The sequence below is a fragment of the Carassius carassius genome, chromosome 39 (assembly GCF_963082965.1).
Source record: "Carassius carassius chromosome 39, fCarCar2.1, whole genome shotgun sequence".
NCBI lineage: Eukaryota > Metazoa > Chordata > Actinopteri > Cypriniformes > Cyprinidae > Carassius > Carassius carassius.
Genome location: NC_081793.1, coordinates 17758486 through 17786178, shown reverse-complemented (window position 1 = coordinate 17786178; position 27693 = coordinate 17758486). Strand labels below are relative to the sequence as shown.

Genomic DNA, 27693 nt, shown 5'->3' with positions numbered 1-27693 from the left:
ATTTTAATAAAGCTGAAATAAAAATATTAGATAAAAACAGAACTGAGAAAATGAATCATGTTGAAAGTGCTAAAATGGCAAACTGAAATAAAAATAAACCAAGTACAAGTATTTAAAAAGAAGCTAAAATCAAGACCGATAAAAAGCACATAACGAAATTACTAAAACGTAAAAATATTTACTAAAATTGCTAATTACTAAGATTTAAAAGAGACTGAATCTCTAAAAATGTTTTGAAATATTAATAGATACTATAATATTATATAAAACAATACTACAATAACACTGGCTGGCATAAAAGCCTTATTCTAAAGGCCTTTTAACTGTAAGACTTTTCAGTTAACACCACAGGAAACATTTTTGTGTTCATTACAATAACACAGACTTGTGAGAAAACTGCCATTTTATTTGAGCACACAAAAGTAACAAAAAATGCTTTTAAAACTCACTGCACTATTCAAACCAGAATGAACAAGATTTGTCATTCACAACAAAGAAAAAATAAGGTATGTATAATCCAACAAATACTATGAGGCTGGGAAACCAACCTGAGACTCGATAACAAGTGCATCATGCGTTATCACTACAGCAGTCGATTGTCAACATGACAGAACCAGTGTTTAAATTGCAAACCTGCAGGAGCCGAAAACAAACCTCTCGTGCAACTCCAGATGTTTCACACTTACACCAGGCCATGTATCGGGACAAAATTAGGAGAAGTTTACCTATCAGAGCCAAACATTAGCACTTACTGTAGATCCTACTGAAAAACAAAAGGACTGAAGAATTGGGGATAAAAATTGAAACCAGTTTCCATGACATGTGCACATATAAGTTTAGATAGTCAGATCTTCACCGTTCATCTTTATTTCTCTTTCAGTATACAGTATATCATATATATATATATATATATATATATATATATATATATATATATATATATATATATATATATATATATATATATATCAGGTCTACCTTCTTGTACACAAACAATGCATGTGTTGCACATATATTAATAATGTAAAATCCCTTTGTTTTCAGCGTTCACATACATTTCCATCCGAAACTATAGCAATAAATACATTTTTGGACCGTGGTAAAAAACATCAAATTTGCAAAGAACAGAGAAAACTAAATTAAATATTTACATATATGCTTATATCTAAATTAACTGTAACCATAACAATATTAGTTCGGTTTATACATTGTTTAGGAACTATTAACAAGTACTTCAGCAGTAAAATGTAGGATATTGCAACCTATAGACTAGTATGAGGTGCTGCTACAGTTGGGCTACCATTACTAGCCGCGGTGTAACCCACTGTAATTTCAACTCTGATTCAGTAGTGTATTAAAATGAATTGTTATATTGTTGTAAAGTGGTTATAATGGAGTTTATGTGTGTTTGAGGGTCACACGCTGAGCACCAGGCTGGATGGAGAGTTGGAGCGTGGAAGAGCTGTGATGTTCGTCACGGCGCCGGGGTCCAAACCGTTCACTGTCCTGCTGTGCTCAGAGAAACATGAGACTGAGGTTAGATGCTTCAAATTAGGCATTTGAGCCCTTTACAATGCAAGCCTCCAGACCATTCATACTACTGTTAGAATTGTCACTAGTATTTCTTTTCGTTCCACACCAACTTGATAAACTAGACAGAATGTATCACGAAATAGCTCTATGAGACAGAAACAGGCTTTTGAAAGGTTTCCCGAAACCAAATGGACAGTTAATATGCGTAGAAAAGCTCACACGCGAGAAGGTCAGAGTGAATTAGTGTAGATAAGCAAGCAGAACAAACTCTAGATTTTCTCAGGCAGAGGTCTAAAACAGCCCAGACCACTCAATACAGCCCCCGGAGACACACCAGACACAAACACTCTACTGTCCATCAGTACAAAGGTAATTTGATGATGTCCAACAGCTACGCTTCACTGTGTCCGTTCATGTTACCTTGAAACACACAAACATAATATGTGTACTGCACCATTATAAAATCAAATCACTAAAGAGACTGCGAAGGCCTGTTATCCTGATCTTAGCTCATCTATAGATCTGATAGGGCTTACGCAGCAGAAACACAAGTTTCCCAGGTGTCCTCTCCATGCCCTTTACCATCTACTGATACTCCAGCAACAGGACACACTGATTCAGCCCTGCAGTGAGCTGCGTAACACTGCGGTAGAGGTGCGGATCCTCCTCCTGATCCAATAAACCCTCAAATATTCTTCAGATGACTCTCTATGCGTCTCCTCAAATGGCATTAAAGCTTCTTGCTTTTTCTTTAAGAACATGCTTAAAGTCAACATGAAATTAAAATGGATTTTGTTTATTTTCATAATACGGGTGTTATTATGCGTAACACGTTCGATCCATTAAACTGAGCAAAAGAGATACAACGACTTAATGTTACAAAAGATTTCTCTCTCAAATAAACGCTGTTCTTTTGAACTTTCTATTAATCGAATCGTTCTGAAAATAATGTATTGCAATTGCCATGAAAATATTAAGCAGCAAAACTGTTTTCAGCATTGACAAGAAGAAATGTTTCTTGATCCTCAAATCAGCATGTTTGAATCATTTGTGAAGAATATCTGACACTGAAAACTGTTGAAATGCCTTTTAAAATATTTAAAAAGAAAGCAGTTATTTTAAGCGTATATTCACTATAATACTGTTTTTAGTGTATTTTTTATCAAATAAATGCCGCCTTGGTGTTTCAAAAACATTTAAAAAATCTTAATGTCCCCAAACTTGTGAATAATAGTGTAAGAAATGCCCACTTTTCTCTTTTCATTTAATATTTTGTTTCATTCAGAAATCAGTCATATTATGGCGTTAGACAAGCTGCAAATCTAGTTTCATGTCGACTTTAATAAGAAAAATGAACATGACCTATCTAATAACTGTCTAATCCTGTAATTAATTTCATACCCACAGACAGATGAGAAGAGCACTCAGGGTGAACGCCATAAATGTTTTCTCTTTTTTTTTTTTGAGAATGTTCATGTTTTGAATTTTCAGCTAAGATTCAAAACACTGTCCCAGTCCTCTCACATTTAGTTAAATTAACCACATTTGAGCAAACCCATGGAGTGCACCTTCACAGACTATTTGAGCCACCACCAAGATGTTAGTGAGACGATATGATCTTAACCTAATGGATTATTGTACTCAAAGTCATATGTAGGGGGTTGTTAACCAGCATGCATGGACCCCCCACATAAAACTGATAGTCGGATCATTTACCCAAAAGCAACGCTGGGAAAATGACCCTCTCTCTTCTGCTGAGGAAAGAAACACACAGAAGTCTGAGAGAATTTTATCTCCTGAATCACTTAAACTCATTATTACAGTCAATCTGCTGTTCATTTCAAACACACAAGAGTACTGAAACCTTTTATCCTTATTTATAGCCTTTCTGTGAATTTCTATGAACTGCCTTCATTAGAAACCAGGAGGATTTCTAGGACACAATGTAATTATGGGTAATGTAGATCAAATAAGGCAACCGCTCATCATCTAAAGGTTTATGGACTGGGTTTTCTGAACTGTAGCAGAACAAAATAGCCGACTCACGCTTTGTCAAAGTAGGATGTGTGGAGAGAGTGAGAGTAATTTGAAATGTCTCCGTTAATCAGATTGGCGTTGATGTTTGTGACATAGTTCTTCCTGCCTGCCTGGTCCTTGGCAAAATTTCGACAGGTTGCGAGTTTAGACTCTAAAGCCTATAAAACAGTACAAACACTTGGATTAGACACCAAATTCACACTGGGATCCACAAACAAAACTGGGAATTATTTGTCTGAATAAGTTAGTTCAGTCTACAGCATTTACATACCCCAACTTTGCGCAGTAAATCGCCAACAATACTGAGCGCTGATATTCTAGCAGATGGAGTGAGGGCTGCATTAGTGGAGCTGTTGGCCAGAGCTGCAAAAGACAAGAAACAAGTGAGTCATGCAAACACATGTGGCATCGTATACATCTCAGAGAGAAATGTAGCCGTCTACCTGTCTGGCTGGTGAAAGTATTGTCCAGGTTCTTGCTGAGCGGTGTAGCCGGAAGAGACAGGGAGGCCTGGACGGCTGAGTCTGTTTTGTTATTGTCTGGAGTTGGAGAGCTGGGGGCCGACATTCGTGTGACCTCGGGCCGGCTCTCTCGCACTGCAAGCTCTTGCCGCAAATCTACAAATGCACGTTAAGATAATGTGGCAGATATTGATCCAAAACTTTCACTTGCAGACCATAATGTTGATCTGAGTATGTAACATGACTAAATTCCAGAAGCAGGCAGGAACATTTTTTAGTTACAGAACAGGATCTGTAAACATCACTCGAGCTGCCTTGAATGAGGAACTAGCTGTGATTACAAGATTTCAGAGAGGAGAGCCAGAAAATACCTCTAGCTTCATCTTTTAGTCTCTGCACAGAAACCAGGAGAGACTCCTTCTCATCCAGTTCGCTCTCCAGAAAGGCGTTCCTCTCGATGGCCTGGTTCAGCCTCTGCTCAAAGTCCTCCAGAGATGTAATCGTGGCTCTGTGGTAGCAAAACATAGCGGAATAAAACTATAAATTACAACAAAATAGTGGAAAGGCATACAACCTACCAGGGCAGAAGACAAGATATAATCAAAATAGAGCCAATTTTCATTTCTTAATGTGTACATTATTTTAAATGTTCTATTTGAAATAAATTCTTCTTCTCTTTCCATCTATTCATCAAAGAATCCTTAAAAAAATATATCAGTTTTCAATATTAAGCAGCCCTGCTGTTTTCAGCATTGATGATAAATATTTGTTGAGTACCAAATCAGCATAGAATGATTTCTGAAGGAGTAATGGCTGTTAAAAAAAAATCAGCTTTGCAATCACAGAAATAAATTAATTTGAAAATGTATTAAAAAGGTCATATGATGCGATTTCATGTTTTCCTTTCTCTTTGGAGTGTTACAAGCTGTTCGTGATTAAGATCCCTAAAGTTGCAAAGACTAAAGTCTCAAACCCAAAGAGATATTCTTAATCAAAGTTAAGACTTGTCCACGCCCTCCTAAAACGCCTCTTTTAAACACGCCCCCATGTCTATGTCACTGTGGGAAGCTTTGCATAACATTGCCCAAATGTTCATGCAAAGAAAGAAGGTTTAACTTTGATTCTCGCAGTTGCCGCCGACACCATGTTGTGTAAATGCTGTTTCGTTGTGAAACAGCAAAAATCGGTCTTCCAAAAGAGGACGCAACCAGAAATCGGTGGTTAAGTTGTATTTACACAACCGTTCCAGAACAGTTCAAACCAAATATACCGATGTGTGCAGTATTTTACGGAGGACTGTTTCCTGAACCTGTGAGAGTAGCCTACAATGCCAGCTGTTCTGGCTGACAGCTTGTAAGTATGTTTTCATATTTAAAGAATTTGCGAATGACGATGCAAACTGGAGTTTTGAGCAGTGTAGAGATGTTGTTTGTCGTTTCTCCGATCACAAATGCAGACATGGTTTTGTTCACGTAACGCGATACTGAACGCAACATGGATAAAGTATCAGTAATTATGTCCCCACTGGATGCAACAAATGCCTCGTTTGTAATGGGTTTTATTAGTTTTGTCTCATGGCGTCATATGACCCCTTAAAAAAAAAAAAAAGAAAACAGTTACTGTACCTTTGATCAATTCAACGCATCTTTGGAAATTATTTACAAAAATCCTACTGACTCAAAACTTCTAACCTGTAGTGTAATTTCTCTTCAAATATTCTTTAGGAATTATATCACATTATGGATGTTGTGAATGCCATTTCATGTCATCTGTAGAGAAGCATTCTGGCTGTGATACAGCTGTAGTGAAATGTATGAAGAAGTATAAAATGATGCCTTTGGACCTCTTAGCTCTCTCCAGGTCATCATTGGCCTGCTCTAGCTCTCTGACATATTTATACAGCTGCTCCTTGATGCCTCGAGTCTGGATGAGGTCACCCTCCAACACGGAGATCTGTTTATAGCTCTGAGAATACTGATACTCCAGCTTCTCCTACAGGACAGAGCAAGCAAAGACCCTCATTAAACTTGTCCTCGCATTAATGTTCTTTACACACAGTCAGTCTGTGTTCAGCTCACACACTCTCACCTTGAGCGAATCGAGCTCATGCTGCAGTCTCTCGTTGTCCGCCTGCAGGTCTCTGATGCGATGCTCCGCTTGGCCCAGTTGTGTCTCCAGTTCTGTCTCCAGCTCTCTGCTCCCCTCTTGGAACTCCAGCAATTCCTCCTGTGCCTCCTTATAACTGAACACACACAACAAGATACCATTTATCACTAATGACACATACATAACATTTGCATATTATATTTCTTAAACTGAGCTTGCCTTGCATCGTAGCCTGCTGAACACCAAAAGTTGTATTAAAACTCTGGCAAACCATTCAATTTGAATTTACACTATAGTTCAAAAGTTTAGGTAAATCATTTTTAAAATGAATTAATACTTTTATTTAACAAGGATGTATTAAATTTATCAATTATTTATATTGTTGCAGAAAATTTATTTTTCTAACCAATGCTGTACATTTGAACTTTCTATTCATCATAGAATCCTGAAAACACACACAATTTCCACAAAAATATTAAATGGCAAAACTATTTTCAACATTGATAATGATAAAAATTGTAGCTTGAGCACCAAATCAGCATATTAGATTGATTTCTGAAAGACTACGTGGCAAAGTATCTAGAGTAATGAATTTGGCATCACAGGAATACATTTCTCAAAATTATTTTAAAGTTAAAATTATTTAAAAAATACATTCAAATGTAAAACTAACTTACTTTATATTGTAATACTATTTTAAAATATAACTGTTTTTACTGTATTTTTGATCAAATTAATGCAGTCTTGGTGAGCAAAGACTTTTTTCAAAAACATAAAAAAATCTTACCGACCTCAAACTTTCAAATGGTAGTGTATGTTGTGGCTGGTTCTTAGCCAAAAGAAGCTACAATTAACAGACTTTAGACTACAAGTAAAACTTTAGTTAACAAAACTAATCAGATCCTAGAAATCAATAACTTGAAGGGGGTCAATGAATCCTCACTGCAGGAACTACACTCTACTCTTCAACTAAAAATAACCAAAATAAAAAGCTATGAGATCCATTACCTCAGGATGTCTAATGTGAAAAACGTTATCTACAGGATATTCTGAAAACACATTATTCACAGAAAAAGCAGTTTGGCATTTCCCATAGGTACGAGGGAATATATTGTTATGTAATATTTCTTTCCTGGTTTAATCCAGGAAATGCTACAAATTTAATAAAAGGCCATCACACTAGCATATTAACAGCGTATATATGCACAGAACAATAAAGTCAATAAAGTTTCTGGGCTCCCTAAACCTTGGACAACTCACTGATTGTACTATTATTTAAGGAACACAGTGTGAATGGGGCAGGCTTCATCTGCTGTAAATAACCAGTTTTGTTTACAATGTACAAGTGACCAGGGAAGAGCACTCCCCTGGGCCTCTTTATGTAATCACCAGCCAGCATTATGGTGTGGAAGGATCTAAAAATGGCATCGGGGCAATATTTCCCTACCCAGCCATGCTAAAGCCACGTGAGCCAGGAGACAGGGCAACCCGTTTATCCAGAGACAAGGAGACCAATAAAACTGTGCAGAAAGTATGTAATGCCCTGGCAGAACAGGAAAGAATCTACATCACAACATCTGTGACTCATTTGCATAGTCTCTGAAGTGCTGATTAAGGTGTTTTACTAGCAGGTCAGAACAAATGCAAGCCTTGAATCATGATAAACATAAGTGCCACCCTAGAGATAGCACGTGCTTTGATAAAACAGCTCTAAAGCATTTGGCAGTTAACCATATGACCCATTTTTTGATACCAAAGCTACTTCTTTGTCATCAGTTACTATTAGTTACTATTGTAAAGCCTGTTCACACAAAGACTGCTAACTGATTACTGTAACAATAACAACATCAACGTTCTTTTCACAAAGGGAGTCTGAAACACTCCATGCTGGAAACAAGAAATGCTGCTTTTGGATGCAATTTACCAAGCAACAAGCTTGTTGTGTAATCTTTTTAGATTACAATGCCACTCAGAGCTTTTCAATGGTATTTATTAGCAGTGGGAGCCTATATATCACAAAAAGCTAAACCCGTTAAAAAGAACATTCCCACTGTGGCAGATTGCATAATACTAATGTAACTGCCTTCAAATGTACAGCAATTTCCTGGATGTGGCTCTCATAATGCAAGGGAACGGGTTACATGGGTACTCCCGAGACAATGTGAATAGCGAAGGCTGAGGACAACATGAAAGAATGCTATCAAGTGTCAGACTACAAAACAGAGAGCTGAGTAACGCTCAATGCTGCTCACTGCACTGCCACTTACCTTTTCTTGTACTTGAGTGAAAGAGCTTTCCAGAAGTCAATTTCCTCATCTTTGGAGGTGAATTTTGGTATCATATTTGCATCCATGACACATAAACCTGTGACAAATCATCAGCACTGTTTAGCATACAAAAATGTAATCAAAATTAAATACTGAAATTATTAATACGACCATTGACTGCAAAGGCACAAAAATTATTAACACAGCATTTTTTTGGAAGCATACCTATGACTTTAATCACTAAAGATATGGAAATAGTTTTATCCTTCCTTCATAAGTTACAAGTCTACACTACCGTTCCAAAGTTTGGAATTGGTAAGATTTGTTAACATTTTAGATTGAAGTCTCTTCGTACTCACCAAGGCTGCATTTATTTGATCAAAAGTATAGTGAAAGCAAATATTGTGAAAGACAGTTGAATGGTAGTGTTTATTTAGCTAACTATGCATTACTTGCATTTAGATTACTTTATGACGCAAACAATCAATCAATCAATCAACTTTATTGATCCCACAGGGGGCAATTGATTAAGAGCAGCATGTAAATAACAATAAATAATATAAATCACACGCATTACTCACACACGTAACAAAGTCCATCAGTCCATCACACACACGCACACATAACGTACAACAGTGCACAGTATTCATCAGCATGTGCAATTTTTCCCTTCTCCAGGAGCTCTATGCGGAATTTAAAAGTTTGATCGCATAAGGAATGAAAGATTTAGAATGGCGATTCGTCTTACATACCGGGAGCGCGTAACGATGCCCAGAAGGCAGCAGAGAGAATTCACCTGCCAAAGCGTGACCTGGAGCAGCCAGGATGCTCTTTGCCTTCCGCAGTATTTGCTGGTTACAAAAGACATTTAAGTCTCTCTGTTTTACGCCGATAATTTTAGAGCAAATCTTTACAATGTTATTCAGGCTATTCCTGTCTTTGATGCTCAAATTATGGAACCAGCAGATAAAAGAAAAGTTTAAAAGACTCTCAATAAAAGACTGATAAAATCTGCACAGAATTACCGGCGAGACGGAGAAAATATTTAATTTACGAAGGAGGTGAATTCTCTGTTGCCCTTTCTTTGCAATGGTAGCGCTGTTAAGATCAAATCTAAGATGTTCATCAAAGACAGTGCCCAAGTATTTGTATGAGGAGACAATTTCAACCTTTGCATTATGTATAGTGCTCTCAAAAACAATATCCCGATTTCTCCTGAAGTCAATAATTATTTCTTTAGTTTTAGATACATTTAGTTCTAAACAATGGTTATCACACCATGAGATGAATTCATTTAGAGCATTTCCATGATCCGATGCTGGACTTTGTAATAGTGACAGCAACACAGTGTCATCGGAAAATTTAACCAGGTAGCTGTTCTCCTGGGTGCTTCTACAATCATTTGTGTACATAATAAAAAAAAGGGGTGAAAGAACACACCCTTGAGGTAGTCCTGTAGAGAGCAGTAAGGGATCTGATAGATTGCCATTTACTGCTACCCTCTGTTCTCTGGCGGTTAAAAAATCTAAAATCCATGAAACAAGTTGATGAGGCAGGTTGAAATCACTTAACAGCTTGTTAATTAAAATATGTGTTTGTACTGTATTAAAAGCTGATGAAAAATCTGCAAACAATAACCTTGCATGTGATTTTGGTTTATCTAAGTGCTTGTATATGCTGTTCAAGATAAACAGCTTTGCGTCCTCCACTCCCCTCCCTGTTTGATAAGCGAATTGCAGGGGATCTAATCTCTCCTCTATAGATGTTTGCACTAAATGTTTAATGTTTTCAAATACCTTCATAATTAACGAAGTTAGAGCAACAGGCCTAAAGTCGTTTAGTGTCCCTGGTTTGCTAATCTTTTTAGGAACTGGAATCACTATGGATGATTTCCAAAGAGTGGGAACCACACTACACTTCAGTGACATCTGAAAGATGTGCTGGAATACGCTGCTCAGTTGATCAGCACAATAGCGCAGTGTCCGCCCGCAAAGCAAATCAGGGCCAGGTGCCTTCCTTATATTTACTCTCTTCAGATGGTCCCTAACGTACCATAATAGTGTACTGATAATGATCTCATTTTGAGACAATATTGTTTCTCCTGTACAAGTAACGTTTCTAGAAGGGTCATTTTTTTCGAAACGAGAATAAAAAGTATTAAAAGCGTTCGGGAGATTAGCATCAATTGTCCCCGTAATTGTTATAGGTTTCCTCCTGTCTCCATTTCCCTGGGTGACTGAGGACATTTCTTTAATTCCCCTCCACGCTGCCCGAAGGTCTCCACTGCTGTACTTGTGCTCTATCTTATCCTTATACGCCCTTTTTGCTTTCCTTATCCCATTCCTTACTTCTCTATTAATTTCTTTCTTTTCCTGGCTACTCCCTGTATAAAAAATACGTTTCTTTTTATTAGGACAGACCTTTGACCCATTTTTGGTTCACAACCCACCAGTTGGGAACCACTGAGATATATCAGTCTAAAGCTAAATCTAGCAGCCTGAACTTCACCTCTGACTACTGCTGTCCCAAATAATCAATAGAACTGCGTGCATTCTGACTCAGCCCATAGAAGCTCAATGTGCCCTGTTCACACACGCCAGGACACAGTCACCTTCTGGTTAATTATTGGTCAGTGTCTGACATAGCATGACTCTTTACTTGGAAACTGTTATCTCAACACAAAACAGAAACAGAAGGACAGTCAAATAGACCATCATACACAAATAATATTTAGTGAGATATTTAGATAAAAATAGTATTTTGTAGCTTCTGTTGTACTTTCACAAGAAACTGACAGCTAAAACTAAAACTAAACAGACATGTAAAAATCACAATCCTTACCGGCACACCCAGGCTTCACTACATTTTTATTTTCTTTCTGTTTCCTTATTAAATTCATTCTTCCTTATTAATGACTTCATATTGAATATCAAAATTAAACGGGTTTTCTATTTTGATAAAATACTTTAAAAAATATATTTTACTTGCAATATTTATGCAATTTTTCTTTTTTTTATTGAAAAGAGAGCTGGCATTAAATTGTATGTGTGGAAAAACTGTCAACATCTGTGAACGTCTGATTCAAATATATATTTACAGTCTGCTAAAACACTGTCGATTCGCAAAGGAAGGGGGAAAATAATAATGAATAAATGAAGCATCCTCAGAGGAATTTAAAGATTGCTAATTAGAATTTTTTTTAATATTATAGAATATGTAAAATAATACCAGCTGTTGCCATGCAGCTCATATATATATATATATATAGTATAGTATAGTATTTTTTATACTATACTATACTATATAGTATTTTTTATACTACAGCTATTGCTATAAAGAGATGCTGTATAAAGAACTTATAAAATAATAAACCTCATAAAAATTTAAAACAGCCTTAATACACAGAATTAAATATCGATTTTCAGTCACTTTAATGCTCATTATAAACTCTAAATGAGCTGCCGCGCTCTGCATCACAGCACCAGGTAACAGTCGTATTTATTTAACGTTACACTTTCTTACAACTATACGATAAATAGGTCTCCTCTATTTACCAATATAAGTATAGAGGGCCATAAATATCACAACTGACATATTTCTCTCCAAAATACCACTGACACCACCATAGCGCTTAAATTGTCAGCGATACATTAGCTAGCAAAGAGCTAACTGACATTAGCCAGCTAACAACAACAGTGATGATGCGCTTTGAATTGACATGAACAGACATGGAAATAATAATAAAATAATGTCCAAACGCATAATTGTGGCTATAGTGAGTGTGATTTGTTATCTTCAGTTTCTCTCAGATGATGATGTTGATGGAGCGAAGGCAGAGTGTGCTGTTGTCTTATTTCTAAGTATCTGTAGCAGTAAATCAGTGACTGTGTTATCATCTGTGATGTTTACAGATCTGCATCGTGTGTAAAGATTGCGGTGTGAATTCATGAACTCACCTGCACATCTCCAGGATCTTTAACGCTGATAGTAGAGTAGGTCTGGCTGTGATCCAGGCACAGCCTTCAGTATTTCAGCATCTCTCTCTCTCTCTCTCTCTCTCTCTCTCTCTCTATCCCTCTCTCCCATCATGACGTTTTCTCTCTCGTAAACTGATCCTAGCGTAGTCTCTCGCAGTACGAAAATAACGTAACAAATATGTTACTTATTTATTTATTTAGGGCTTAAACGTTAATCAAAATAATAAAAAATATTGATATTTATGAAAAGTTGGTTAAAAAATTTATTAACTCAATGTTAATCTAGCTGTTTTGAAAATATGATCAAAATGACGTTTATCACATGCATACTTACTTATATGGCCAATGGAACAAACGACATGATTTCTGATTTACAAGGTGTCCCAGTTTGCTTATATTCAACATAACAGTAGAATAATAGCATAAAATGTTTAAATAACTTTAATCTGAGGTAGTCAGATTTCAGAAAACTTCATTACAAAAAAAACCCTGAAAAAAATACCCTATATGTAAATTCCCTAAAGTTAATTATTTGCTGCACGTCAAATCTAAATATCTCGCCTAATAATTAGTGTCTTGAAAACAAAAAAAAAAGAAAATCATTACAACTGTGGTTGTAACATCAGTCCAGTAGATGGTGCTGCAGTTCAATTCATATAACAGAATCCCATCTAGAGAAACACTACATACCTTCATACAGCAAAGAAAATTAAATATAGAATTAGTCAGATTAATTTAAGTTAGTTAAATGATTAGACTCATAAAACTGATATGGAATGAGATAGAAAAACAGGCCTTTATTAACCCCAAACACAAACAATGAAATTAGTTTAATTGTAAATTAATTACAGTAATATTTTAAATCATACTGTACTAAAATTAGCATGGAAAAAAAAAACATTGATATATATTATGCTTTACTGATATTAAGACTGAAGCGTGTGGCATCGCTAGATATTAGAACAGGAAATTATATTTGACTGAAATATATCACATTATTATATATATATATATGTATATGTATATGTTTTTTTTTTTTCAAATAAATTATTTGACAAGTATTTCGTTATTTCTGTTTTTATATAGCACTTGGATTTGTGAACCCATACCAAAATTGTGTACTAAAGGCCAGTGTGATAAAGCTACCACTAGTAGTTGCATAATATTAATAAAGCTTTAACAACAGTAAAGAGAACAGCTTATATTAAGGACATTTCTTGTTCTTGTTCTGAGGGATTCAGGGTTACCAGAGGCCATCAGTAGCTGGAAAGATTTTTATCATTCAAATCTGCCCCTACACAGCGTGACGGAGCAGGGAGAGGGAGGAAATGGCTTGACGTGTGTCACTACAGTGTGAAGCTATCTCTCCAAGCACTGTGCTGCCGACAAATACAGTCATGTAGGAAGCAAATGTAGAGTTTAACATTCATTCAGTGACAAACAGAAAGACTTCCACAGAGGGATTATGGCCTTTGTGACTTTACATATGTACACCAGCAAAATATGTACAACCCTTCCTGATTGTGTTCAGTTTGCATAGTCAATTTCACAATAAATTTTACAATCAATCAACAACCAATACTTTTAAACCTTAAAAATATGAACACCGTCTGTTAGTGATGTCCAATTCTTCCTCTGCCCTTTGCGGTCAGTCCTTGCCTCTGTATGTGATGTTTGTGAATGTTGATGTGGCTCCTTTGTAGAGGGGGTTGTGGCCCTATGAGAATAAAAATTAAGTTATCATTCATATGCATTTACACAGTCTACATTTTACCAGTATGTTTTTCTAGCTTCAACCCTCCTTAAATGAATAGTTCAAAAATGGAAAAGTTCATAGGAACAGATTTAGAGAAGTTTAGCATAACATCACTTGCTACCAAGTGGATCCTCTGCAGTGAATGGGTGCCATCAGAAAGTTCAAACAGTAGTCCACATGACTAGTCCTCTAGTCCATTAATTAGCGTCTTGAGTAAAGTTCATCCCATCATTATAAATGCGTTTTTTAAACTTTCCATTGCTTCTGGCCAAAATACAATAATAACGCTTCGTCCAATGAAAGAGTCCATCCCTTGATGTTCTCTCACATTGAAATCCACCAACATTTTTGTTTAGAACTGTTTCCGGTTGTTAATGGTGCTTGATCTGTAAATATTTCCCTCCCGATTCAGACGAGATGACTCTTTCACTTAAGAAAAAACAATATTATGGATAGAGGACTCAAAACGTCTTTATAATGGATAGACAAACAGTGACAAACAGTTTACAAACAGTTTTTTGTTGTGTGGATTATTGTGATATTGTTTTCAGCTGTTTGGACTCTCATTCTGACGGCACCCATTCACTTCAGACGATCCATTGATGAGCAAATGATGTAATGCTAAATTTCTCCAAATCTGTTCTGATGAAAAAAATTAGCATTGGCTAATTTAAAACAAAACTTGCCCAGCTATGCGGAGGCTTTTTCTTTGTTCTGAAGGGAACAACAGCATGCAACTGGAACTGTAAAATCATCCTGCCAACATCTATATAGTTCACCAAGCCACTTGCACATACACACAGTAATTTGAGCTTTTTACATCAAACAGAGAGGTGTGTGAGTGTAAATGTGTTCGGTTATGTATCCTGAGGTCTTTTTGATCAGTGAGCTGCAGCATGCATAATAGTGGAACTTGAGTGTGTTTTTTCTACTTCACTAACCGTTTCCCACTTGGCACGTGCCCGCTCCTCCTCGAACTTAGCAAATTCCCGCCTATCATGGATGGTGATAAGCAGTTTCCAGATAAGCAGGGCGGCAAGACCCAAGAACAAAATGGCACCAGCTACTGACAGGAGCACCACCAAGATATCAGGGCCTTTAGGGCAGTCTATTACACAAGAAAAGTAAATAGGTGAAAGATACTTCTATTTTAAAATATAATTTATGATGAATAGAAGAGCTGTTTAAAAGAACAGCATTTATTTGAAATTGAAATCTTTTTAAACACCATAAATGACTTACTCTCACTTCAATTTATCCTTTGTCAAATTATCTATTTAATACGCCCTTGTTGAATAAAAGATAAATAAAAACATTTTTTATAAAAATTTTTTAGCTATAGACTCACTTCTCTATTATAGTCTTGTGTTTGTCTCTTTGCTTCCTGTCTGAACCATTCCTATCCCAGTAGGAAGTACACTCTGTCAGTGGGTTCTTAAGTAGCTTGGATGTTGTTTATTGCTGTGTGTTTTAACACAGAGCAGCAGACTCTCAATGCAGATTCCTGAATTTACAGCCATCACACACTGCACACACACCTACACTTCCATACACTTGCGCTAACACCTAGGAACTCCTATATTTTTGAATTCCAGATAAAAATAAAATAAACATTGATTCCCTAAATAATATACTTCTGTTTATTTTTCCCAAACCATCTTTGTACAAAGATGAATACCAGCATCTACAACAGTAAACACAGCAATTGATTTAATCAGTAAAAACATTAAGAGGATGTTACCTGGCTCTTTGACCAGAGACAAGATGGATTTGCCACTGTTGTCCTCATAGTACTGAAACCTTTGCACACAGTCGTCCTCATCCTTATAGGTGCAGTTCACTGCATTCTTATCATGGAGCACTGTAGGGTAAACAGAGCGTTACAACAAAAGCCTACAGAAAAAAGCTAGAATGCTTTAAATGCAAAAAAAAAATTATAAACTGAAATGAACGTGATAACGGTACCTAAATCATCCACCAACATGATTTCATCTCTGCATATTCGAGTACAGGTGTCATCATCAAAGAGTTTCCCTCTCTTGAAGTGCTTACACTCTACACATTCCCTAGGGAGAGAGAGAAAAAAACATTTTACTGAAAAATTTTGACAAACTTCTGAACTCATTTCCTATGTTTGGAATAGAATACTTGTTTACTGCTTACTGAATATTGTTTAGTATAAACTGTGTACTTCCATACTATATTTAAAAAACTGCATGTGAATAGAATCTCTTACGGAACAACAAACATTCCAAACAGTAGTTTGCTACACTGTGGTCGTATGGCAACATCAAATTAGGTTTAATTCCACGACTGCCATTCGATTAGAAATACAAATTATTATTTTGCACATTTAATGCTTTTGGCAGTCAGATCAAATAATGGGTCAAGAAATAGATGTGAATCAGTTAAAAACACTGTGTTCAAGCAATGCAAGGCATCTGACACTTGTACTAGGTCATCTCAGTATTCTATGCATACAGAAAATGTGTATACTGCAAAAATAGTAGTTTGGTAGCATGCCATTCTGAACATATTATTTTATGCTTAATATATGAATTACACTCACTTCTTCAAGGTACAGGCGTCAGGGCAGGTGGGGCATTTATCGCAGGTGGAGCCGTAGGCCCCGGGCTGAGTGCATTCACAGCTCCCACACACACACTGACCACGACCGCTGCACAACAGCCCCAAACTGGACATACAGGTGTCTGTACGAGTAGAACAGTTGCAGTTCTCCCCCTTCCAGTCTGGATCACACTGGCAAAACCCACAGGAACAAATGCCATGACCTGGAATGAGCCATGTAGGGAAAAATAACACAAAGATGGGAATGAGTGAGCAGACTCCACATGAATGTAGAATTTATTTGCTTGTTTAACCCTTGAAAGAAAGCTTTCCATGAAGAATAATGTTCAATCTCATAATGTAATAAGGTTAGGTTGAACGTGAGCCCATAAAAGTGTCTCATGTAAGGAGTTGTACATTCCACACATGCATCCAAAAAAAAAAAAAAAAAAAAAGACCCGTTCCCAAATATTATGCTGAGGCTTTCCAAATGAAATTCCCCTACTGGCATTCACACTCAACAGCTCCATGTTTCATTTTTAATCACAGAGGCTTCTAAAAATGGACATCTGGTGCTGGTGAATGTGAGGAATGTGACTGATATAATAGTCATCATTTATTTCACTTGATGTTCAATGGCAGAATGCTGAGCCCTATTACATGTGTGATTTACAGATATAATTATAAACACATCTGCGGCAGTGTGCATGTTTGCTTAGGAGATAACAGTGCTTTATTCCTTAGCAAAACAGTGTTTATGAGTGATTTGAGATTTTGGTTGAAAATACAACAATTATGCAGCTAAATCAAAAACAAAACCACATGAAAATACAACAGTCTAAACAAATTTAAAAAAATAACATTGCACTGCGTGTAATCATTTTTTCCACAGAAAAACAATGGTAACTCTTGTCACATCAGCCTAAACACCACTTTACTCCCTCACGGAGTTATTTTTGGTTTAGTGACATCATCAGTGTGTGAACACACAGAAAGGCATTTTCTGGATAACTCTGGACCTCTGGGATATGTTATAAGAAACTTCTTGTAGCTCTACAAGATGTTTTATCCTAAGTTTGTTACAACGGAGATAGAGATCTGGTTCTGTTAAAGTGAGAAACCAACTCCCTTCCAAGAGTACTGTACATAACTTTCTAGAGGGGAACTATTGCGCATAAATTTTTTTTTTTTTTTTACATAAACTCTTCGGCTATTCCAGCTCAAACGCAACCCAGTGGAACATCATCACCTTGTATGAAGAACAAACACACAGGTCTTAAATAGGTCAACACATGATTTATCCTGCCAAGTCCCACAGAACATGTTTATTTATAAGAGGAGCTCATGCTTTGACTAATGCAGGAGACGGTTTACTGTTATTGTAGGTAATTCCTTTGAGCTGATGTGAGGCAGGCAACAGGGAATCTTACTCGTAAAGAAAGACTTCTGTACAAAATAATAGGCAGTGAAAAAAAGGAGATTTTATTCTAAAAGATCCTGCTCATTGTGAGTTAGGCTGAGATGCAGAAGCATTACAAAATATTTGGACACTTAAGTCTCCTTAAAAATGTATAAGTGTCTTTGCATTACAATTTTAAAAATATTAAAAAAGGCAATAATTACAACATACAGCACAGGTAACTGTAAGCTGTATATGTTTGATATCACTAAAGAACCAACTCATAAGAATAATTTGTTCGGGAATCAGATTACAGTGATTGTACGGTATGTTTTTGATTCACAAAAAAGAAACGGAACAGTTTGCACTGTGTGAATTTGATTTACTGGTACAAACCAAATCATAATAATAATTTGTTCTGGAATTGGTCCACACTGGTTGTACTGTATGTTTTTAAGAATCAGAATTATAAGTTGTGAGAATCATAAGAATAATTTGTTCCCATATGAGAAAGTCATTCAGTTCTAGATGTTTTAGATGGTTCTTTTTTTTTCTTCTTTTGTTTTTCAGCTCCCAAACCTATAAAAAATGATTACTTCCTCCACATTTGTTTGCAAATTCCAGTGGGTTTGATATTTTGCATCGGATTCAAATACATATACACATTAAGTGTCCAGAAACACTTGTTGGGATAACTGTTAATGTCACATCAAACAATCTAATATTAAAACTTTATCAAACTCAACAAAATACAAGCTTCTAGCTTCCTCCAAGCCACAAATGTTCTCTTACCTGAGCAGAGCTCTCCTTTGTATCGCAGGCAGTTGAAATCATCACACTCACACCTCTTCCCCCACACCTTGCCGAAATCATTATTGTGGCACACACACTGGCCACACACACAGTCTCCACGGCCACTGCAGACCACTTTGTCTGGCCCGGTGCAGGCGTCCTGGTCGGTGGGCCTGTATACTCCCTCTGCACACTCACACCTAGGACCCAATCGTCCCGGGTTGCACAGGCAGATACCACACTCGTAGGTCCCATTGCCATGGTGACAGACGGGACTGTAGGGCTCTGCCTTAGCTTGGCATTTACACTCACACTCAAAGTTGACTGTGATCTGCAAGGTGTCTTTGAAGCCCACCGGTTTGATGGTGAAGGTCTTGCTCTTCTCTTTAGGACAGCCCCTGGCCTGGGCTTCTACACTGAAGGACACCTGGGAAGATGGGATTGAGGGAGTGTGGAGTTGTTACAGAACACTGGTGTTCACAAATATAAATTATTATTATTATACGTTACAAATTTGTACTGTAAGACCATAATAGGCTTCAAAGGTTTGGGGTGAGATTTTTTTTTTTTTAAGAAAAATAATACTTTTGATCCGCAAGGATAGAGTAAATTGATCAAAGTTGAGAAATCCACAACAATATTAAGTAGCACTTTGTGCTTTTTAAAGTGACGTGACATACAGCCAAGTATGGTGACCCATACTCAGAATTCGTGCTCTGCATTTAACCCATCCAAAGTGCGCACACATACACACACGGAGCAGTGGGCAATAATTTATGCTGCAGTGCCCAGGGAGCAGTTGGGGGTTGAGTGCCTTGCTCAAGAGCACCGAAGTCATGGTATTGCCGGCCTGAGACTCGAACCCACAACTGTAGGGTTAGGAGTCAAACTCTCTAACCACTAGGCAGCAACTTCCCCCTCCAAATCAGCATATTAGAATGATTTCTAAATGATCATGTGACACTGAGTAATAGCTGGGAAATCAAAGAAATAAATAAAACTTAAAAATAGAAAATACATTTTAAATGCTAACTATTGATTTTGAAACTTTTTACAATAATACTGTATTTTAGATCAAATAAGAGACTTCTTTCAAAAATATTATAAAATCTTAACAGACCCTAACCTTTGAATTGTAGTGTATATTCAATAATATTGAAATAAAACAAATATTTTATTGACACTTACACAACAACAATACTACAATGAGAATAAAAGGTACGCCTTCTTTCTTCGCGTGAACATTTGGGCGGCGTTATGCAAATCTTCCCACATCGTGATGTAGAGATGTGGGGGCATGTTAGAATGAGCCATTAGGGGGGTGTGGACGAATCGTAACTTTTATAAAGAATATCCCTTTGGATTTTGAGACTCTAGTCTTTGCAATTTTACAGATCTTCATTATGCACCAAGAGCTTGTAACACTCCAAAGAGAAAGGAAAACTTGAAATTGCATCATATGACCCCTTTAATAATCAGAAAATTAGTAGTTTGTTCAGGAAAAAAACACTTTAAAAAAATTTAAATGTAAAAATATTTAAATTTAATCTAAATCCATTTTATAATAGTGTCAAATCAATACTTTACATGGTCTGTCACAGTAATGTAATGTTTTAATGTAATTCGACATTTGAAGAATTTATTTTTGTAAGTGAAATACATAGTATAAGTTTAGTTTGCATCATAGGACAAGTCATTCTGCTCCCAACATTCAGCACCATTTAGCTGCACTATAGAGCATTTTCTCTGAGCAGAACACAGTGAGACGCAGAAATTGTTACGACCTGATTTTGGTTCAGCAAGAACCCAGGATCATGGAGAAATTTGAAGAAATTACTCTGAAAAGATCATTGTCATTGTCAAGTCATTGTTGTGCAAAGCATCAAATAGAGCTTACAAAAAGTAGGTTCAGCAAGAAATATTTTGTTTGATCAAATTTATTACAAACACTCTTTTGGACCATGTGAGTAAATGATGACAGAATTGTCATTTTTGGTTGGGTGAACAATAACTTTAAAATTTATTTTCATAATTTTATTATTATAACTATGAAAATATTTAATTATTTCTTTAATGAAATGATACTCTAAATAATAAACTAAAACTGCCAGTAGGTGGTGGTAAATGTCTTAATGATTAAGTCATCGAGTCATTTATTCATTCATTTGATTAGTTCAAATGGCTGATTCATTCAGGAGTGGTTCTTTATGAATGGTTCATTGAATCATTAGGCTTGTTCGACTTGGAGCGGGTCATTACCATCAGACAGATCGGAGTGTGATATCAAAGTACCACAAGAGCTTTGAGAGCAGATGACTCCTTGAGCTTTTGAATCGCCTCTCACGGTACTTTGATGTCATACACCGATCGGTCTGTGGAGCGCCACTTCAAATCCAACGTGACTATAGCCAATGGTTCAACACGCCAATTGGTTCAACCAATTCGTTCAAAACGTGGATTAAGAAATGAAATGCCTTGTGGGTTGCTTGTGGATGAACAGTTCTGATTTGACTTTATCAAAAACAGACAACACTGTGTCTAAAATAACACAATTTTAACTTCCTAATGAACTGTTGGATAAGATGATTATCACATTTGCACTAGTGTGTAAGTATATTGCACTTAGCTTACAGCTCGTGTGATATTTCTTAAATATGTGTATAGTAAATATGAGACAATTTCAAATAGGGGCATTTTGCCCCATATCTTGAATTTTAGGGACATTTTCTAGGCTCCATCACGCAGTAAGTTGTTGCTCTGGCTCATATTAGTCATCAGTCGACTGTATGAAATGGCAGATGATCCACATAGGAATGGGGTGGGGCAAGTCCATTAAATGCGTAAATAAATAAACGCGTTGTTTTTCTCAATAATTAATTAATCTAAATTACGCCTTAAATTACCAGTCCTAAATATAATATAATATTATATAACATTATATTAAATTAATATTTAGGTAGTTACATATTTCTAATGTAAATGTTTAGCCATTATGTACATGACATACAGTATGTGAGTCTAATTCCATTGCTGACAGTGAGTGTGTAGGCTGCATAACGTGACTGGGTTGGACTGACAGACAGTCTGAACTGAAGGCTGGTTAGTGTGAGTCAGAGCAAAAGGGAAGAGAACAGGAAACAGGCAAGTCTGATGCCTAGAAACACTCATCAAAATTAGTAATTGCACAGTTACACCCACTTGTCCTTCATGTGAATTTAACCATTTATAAGGAAGGGAGTAAAAACCACAACATTTTATGCAACTCATTTATCAAGGATAGCTAATGATTGCACATTAGTAAGGAGATTTCCTGTGCTCCTCTTGTGGAATATGTCAATACGTCAGAGTGGGTGTAAAAACTGAAAAAAACGAAAGCGACCAAACTGACCGTAGGGGAGTTTTGGAATAAAAGGTTTTGTTAAGTAATGACAAAAGTAATGACATTACTTTTGTTAAGTAATGACTTTAAGCATGAATAAAGTGGCAACATGAGATTCGAATAAGGTGGAATAAGAATATTAAAGAGACAGACAGAAAAAGATAAAGAAAGAAGAGAATACTGACGGTGTCTCCTCTTTTGAGGCCAGTGCAAGATCTTAGCCCAGGGATGACCTCTCCATTGAGACATGTGGCATTAAATGTCAGACTGAGCTCTTCCGGGACATTCAAGAGCTCCAGCTCAACTTTAGAACGCAGTTTCTGTTACACAAACACAACAACAGCAAAGAATAGATCAGTGACCACAAACAATTTGAATGGAGTGAAGCCTTTTAAAAGAATGTTTCAGGTTCAACACAAGGTTCAGCTCTATTGTTAGCATATTTTTGTACATTACAGCGTATGCATCCTGAATCAGCTGGATGACGTTATGAGAGTCCTCGGAAAGCGTGCCCACTGCAGTACCAGGGATCAGCTCGCTGTAGTTCTACAGTGGATAAAGAGAGAGAATGAAGGGAGAAATCTTTGAAAGTACCCTACTAATCAGATTAGACATTTACCAAACTGATTTACGGTAAAATTTAATACCCTTCTTACCTTATAGAGTGATTCCACATGGCTAGTCACAGCAAAGATGAGATTTATATTGTTCTCTGACATTTTCTCTGTGATTAATGCCAGGGATGGGTAGTCCTGAAATGTTTTTATCCATTAGTATGCATGAATAAAGGTATTCTAAACTTGATTTAATAGGTTTCATACCCAGCGGGCACCTTGATATCAATTTACGATTAAATATTAGTCAAGACTTTATCAAAATACTGTAATATTTTTAATTTGATTTGGAAGGCAATTTCCTCCACTAGTAATTGGCTGAAAATAGGAAGTTAATCCCACACTGTAATTGGTTTAATGTATATGTAGGCCAATATGTTTAATGTTCAATTTATCAAATCAAATCAACTTTATGTCAACTTTTTAATGTCAGTTTGATTTACATATCTGACAAGTTTTTTTTTTTTTTGTCAATTCGATGTCTTTTCAACATGATTTGCACATTGGGTATGCAGTACAGTGTGTCTAATGCTAAACACCTGATGTATCGAAATTCTGACTTTTGCCATGTATTAACTTGCTACGTGTTCTGAAACACCTTAGCTTAAACAACAGGCTCTTTCCAGAGGTCCCTGTAGACCTCTGCAGCCATGTGAAGAGAGACAGATTAATCAGTAGATTTTTACTAATTACAAAAGGCTTCTTATCTCAAGTTATTTATTATCTTGCTATGTCTGGGTTTATAATGAGAAGTGCATTCTCTTGATGTATTTATGACCCCGTATTTAATTGAGCCTACACCCTTCGAAGAAATTAATTCTAAATATATATAATACTAATATAAATAGTTATTAAAAGAATCAGCAGAATACCATAGTTGTAGACATATTGTATATGTTATCTGTGTCCACATAACACTGGCCATCATTGGGTCGTACAATGCCCGCCAGGCGCCCATCGAGGGCCACGTGTGTCCTGGCATCTGTGGTGAAAACCAGTAAGTGAGATGCACCTGGTCTCCAACCAATTTTCTCCTGGGAGAAAGACACAAATAGTCCAATGAGAATGCTTATTTTAGGCCAAAAATAACAAAAGCTACTTAGAAAAGTGTTGTAAAGTTCTCTGTATTTCTTTTTGCTTGTTTAGAGAGTTCAACCTTGCACACTGCTGCCTGTATAATGGCATCAAAGCCTCCCTCTGGGGCGTCCCTGTTCCGAGACACCGTCTGTTTCTTCACTTCCTCTGTAAAGCGGCTGACCTTCTCCGTCAGAGACAGCACGTGTCTGTAGCCAAACTGAGGCTGGCATTTGTATGGGATCCTATGGTAGATAATGTTGTAAGATGTAAAAGGGCCAAAATGGAAAATTAGGGGTAAGAACGTTCAGGAGGTCAATACACAGTAGAAATGGGCTACTACTATTACTGTGTAACTATGCCAAACCTGATGGGTAATGTTGGTTATTCAACTTTGTTGGCACAAATGAGTCGCAACATTCAAGATTTAGAAAACAGCTTACAGCATGACACTTATTTTGTATGTAACTCAGCAAATGGGGACACTTTAACCATAATAGCAGTGTGTCTAAAGATGTTATATCAGAATCTGTCAGCCAACAAGCACACCGCCCAGTTACAGGTTTGTAATAAACAGCCATCATCTGTAATGTTCATGTTCAGCATGTAAATATACGTCATCACTCACGAGTAACAGGGATTTAACACGGCTTCTTGAGGTGAGATGAACATGTACGGGGACACGGGTTTATCCACAAAAGCCCCAAAGCCCATACGCAGATTGCTGGTGGTTTTACTCATCTCTTCAGCCAGGCCTCGCCCCAGCTGTCGCAGCTGAGTCAGGTCGTCATTCATGGAGAAGGACAAGTCCATCAGATAATACAAGTCCACAGGGTAGTCCTCAACCTGCCGGACTTTCAGTGTGAAGACCTGGGAATCATCTGTGGGACACCAGAGAAACAATTTGGTCTAATGGAGGAACATGTGGTCATTTGTTTATGGGTTGATGAACTCACCGGGTCTCAGAGAGATGCGTATGCTTTGAGGTTGGATCTGGGTGACGTCGATGGTGGATCCCGAGGCTTTGTCACTGAGATCTTTGTTCTCTGTCACATGCATTTTACTGGTGGGATACTCAAGAGCTCCTCTCCTGCATCCTGCCTCTATGAGGTTCTTCTTCAGGTCACATCGGGAGGAACCAGGTACATCTTGTCCAAAATCCTGATAAGCATTTGGCAGACAGTTATACTGCAGTATATCATGGTATAGGGCACTAAATAAAGATTTCTGCAGCAAACAGAATTACAAAAATTCCCCAAAATAAGTTTCAAACACTCCCCTCATTTGCCATTGGTTGAAGAAAATAAGTAAACAAATTGTTTAGATAATATATATGTATATATATTTATTTTCTGTTTTTCCTCTTAATAAAGATATAATGGCTGTAATGCTAAAATGCATTGAAAACATTTGATATTGTTTCCATAAAACATTCTAAATGCATGTTATTGATCGTTTTTGTTACCGATTTATCCATTCATGTTTCTTTTTTCATTTCAAATTATTTATTAACAATAATTTATTGTGAGCTCTGATTTTTGTTTTTTAAATGGCATAACTAATTTTTCTGTGAAATCTCTTTCTTACAACCAGCTGCTAGCTCACATTCAGATCTGCCTTCATCCTTCATCTTCATCAATACTACTTAATATAAAAAAAATAATATTACTTAATAATAAAAGAGAAAAGATCTGTCACTACTTCACTTTCACAGTTTTATCGTGGCTTTAAAAATGCCACTGACTACTCTGACTCACGTACTAAAAAATATTTTAATAACACACACACATATGTTGGTACAGTATGTGTATTTTACAGGAACTCTTCACAGACATACTGTAATGGTTTTTATACTGTACAAACTATACTTTCTGTCCCACTACCAACCTTACCCCTAAACCTACCTCTCATAACTTTCCCTAAACTTTCTGCATATTTAGATTTTCAAAAAAAACAAACTTAATTTTGTATGCTTTTTAAGCCTTCTGAATTACAGGGACACAGGAAGTGTCCTCATAAACCACCTTCACATTGTAACACCTATGTCATACCCATGTAATGATACAAATTTGTATAGTCAAAAACTACCTAAAAAGATGCACACACAAACAATACTACTATCCGTTTTTCCTATCAACCATAGAGCTCTCCAATCCATTCAGGAATCTTAATAATATGATAAAATCTAAAGTAAACATGTTTCAGCTCAGTCATTTTAAACACTGCAGATCACCACACCTCTTGAAAACACCAGGCACAGGTAGGATGCACCGCCAGGCACTGCTGACACGTGCTGGCTCCTCGAGAAGTACAGATGTTGGAGCCTGGGAGAAAAAGAAAAGTGCAAATCGTTGATCTCCAGTTGCATTTAACTTGTAGCCTGCAGGTTTATAAAAACAGAAACATGTATAATCATAAACATATGATCAGATTTATTAACTCCATTTGTAAAGTATTTAAACAATCAGTGTGTATCAATATTTTTTAGATGTTCTGCATCAGACAAAACATTTCATAAACAGAAAAGTTCATAAAGTTCACACACAAATCAGACTTTTATTAGACCTGGGCCAAGTTGCATTCAAATAGTCACTATGTTAAGTCTGTATCTTAAGAAATCGTTTGACCATCTAGCAGTTAGCCAAGAGGTAATCAGTCTTACTTTTCTGACTCAGATTTTTCGGAATTTATAAAGTTATGATGACTAACTTTTTTAGACGACTCTAAGCAGTTTATGCAGCTGGCCCCTGTTTGCCAAATCTTTTATAATGGGAATGTGGGTCCATGTAATCAAATAATGTTGCTGTTTTATGGAAAGAAAGAAAGAAAGAAAGAAAGAAAGGCAACTCCAAAAAGTGTTCAGACGAAATTAAAGATGGAAAGAAATTATTTATTATATTAGACAGTCAGAATATCTTCATCCGCTGCCTTCAACTACATCACGAGTTCAGACATAAAATATATCCAAATATGATAACACGTCAAAATGCGATCAGACAAGGCAAAAAGTTGTTAACACAAGCTATAAAACAAGTTTACAGAAAACTAATAAGACGGGACATACCTAGTCCAGCATCAGTTAAGAATAAAACTACACAATAAATCCATAAACTGAAGAGTTTGGGTGAAGTTTTCTCCATCTCGGTTTAGTTGTCAGTCAGTTGATAGCCTACAGGCGTTTATCTCTCTTCTCCGCTGCCCTGTGCCCCTGTGCTTCCTTTTCCTTGAAACTTCAGCTCATCAGCGTTTATTTTCGAGAGAGGGGGCAGAGGAGGGGCCGACTCGAGAACATTTTTTTATTTTTTATTTTTACGACAATCGCAACAATGATGAACTGGCGAATTAAGGAGGAATAGGACAGCCTGTCTGACATCATCACAGTGGATATCATCAAGGTTTTAAACATAAGAGATTTAAGAAAACACATGGCAATCGATTTAATGATATAACTGTAACAGATTAGCCGCACAAATGTTTCTTTTCGGGTGTGTTGGATTTTAATCTTGGTAATTGATATTTGAATTTTGAATCTTATTTTAATCTTGGTAATTGATATTTGCTATGCAAATAGTCAAGTTTATAAGCGACGGTAGTTTTCATAAAATTTGTTAAAAACTGATGGTTTATGACCATGAACCATAATTATGAGCAAAATGAATTATGTCATTAGACTAACTATTAGTCTGGATATTTAGGGGTTGAAGTGATTAGAAACCGAATCGTTGCGATA

At 36.6% G+C, this 27693-nt stretch overlaps 3 protein-coding genes across 5 annotated transcripts in view; 1 reads left to right on the top strand and 2 right to left on the bottom strand.

Moving 5' to 3' along the window:
• The window catches only part of LOC132121517 (monocarboxylate transporter 6-like), a 175080-nt gene that overhangs the window by 57385 nt on the left and 90002 nt on the right, over positions 1-27693 (top strand).
• On the bottom strand, positions 958-12489 carry LOC132121508 (nuclear distribution protein nudE-like 1-A). Of its 3 annotated transcripts, XM_059530984.1 has the most exons (10): positions 12361-12489; positions 8405-8501; positions 6120-6273; positions 5875-6023; positions 4403-4539; positions 4014-4187; positions 3842-3933; positions 3580-3728; positions 3250-3284; positions 958-1509 (listed from the first exon to the last, which is right to left on the bottom strand). In XM_059530984.1, the coding sequence occupies exons 2-10, from the start codon at positions 8488-8490 to the stop codon at positions 1499-1501; spliced, it is 987 nt and encodes a 328-aa protein (XP_059386967.1). In that variant the 5' UTR covers positions 8491-8501; positions 12361-12489; the 3' UTR covers positions 958-1498. The 3 variants fall into 3 exon arrangements, with proteins under 3 accessions (XP_059386967.1, XP_059386965.1, XP_059386966.1); XM_059530982.1 differs by lacking the exon at positions 3250-3284; XM_059530983.1 differs by lacking the exon at positions 3250-3284 and having other exon boundaries at positions 958-1506.
• LOC132121514 (integrin beta-3-like) lies at positions 13463-27162 on the bottom strand. The gene is made up of 15 exons (XM_059530995.1): positions 27028-27162; positions 26202-26287; positions 24920-25124; positions 24592-24844; positions 24046-24208; positions 23762-23923; positions 22932-23027; positions 22732-22821; positions 22461-22595; positions 18897-19323; positions 16707-16929; positions 16103-16203; positions 15879-15998; positions 15079-15245; positions 13463-14098 (listed from the first exon to the last, which is right to left on the bottom strand). The coding sequence occupies exons 1-15, from the start codon at positions 27101-27103 to the stop codon at positions 14030-14032; spliced, it is 2373 nt and encodes a 790-aa protein (XP_059386978.1). The 5' UTR covers positions 27104-27162; the 3' UTR covers positions 13463-14029.

What these genes read in the sequence shown, in the direction of transcription:
- LOC132121508 (XM_059530982.1), bottom strand. Translation starts at nt 8,490, where the DNA reads ATGGATGCAAATATGATACCAAAATTCACCTCCAAAGATGAGGAAATT. An exon ending in GACCTGGAGAGAGCTAAGAG is followed by an intron (nt 4,540 to 5,874) that starts GTCCAAAGGCAT and finishes TTGCTACCACAG; the next exon opens with AGCCACGATTACATCTCTGG. An exon ending in ATTTACTGCGCAAAGTTGGG is followed by an intron (nt 3,729 to 3,841) that starts GTATGTAAATGC and finishes ACTGTTTTATAG; the next exon opens with GCTTTAGAGTCTAAACTCGC.
- LOC132121514 (XM_059530995.1), bottom strand. Translation starts at nt 27,103, where the DNA reads ATGGAGAAAACTTCACCCAAACTCTTCAGTTTATGGATTTATTGTGTA. An exon ending in CTTAACTGATGCTGGACTAG is followed by an intron (nt 26,288 to 27,027) that starts GTATGTCCCGTC and finishes TTTTTCTCCCAG; the next exon opens with GCTCCAACATCTGTACTTCT. An exon ending in GTGCCTGGTGTTTTCAAGAG is followed by an intron (nt 25,125 to 26,201) that starts GTGTGGTGATCT and finishes AATGCTTATCAG; the next exon opens with GATTTTGGACAAGATGTACC.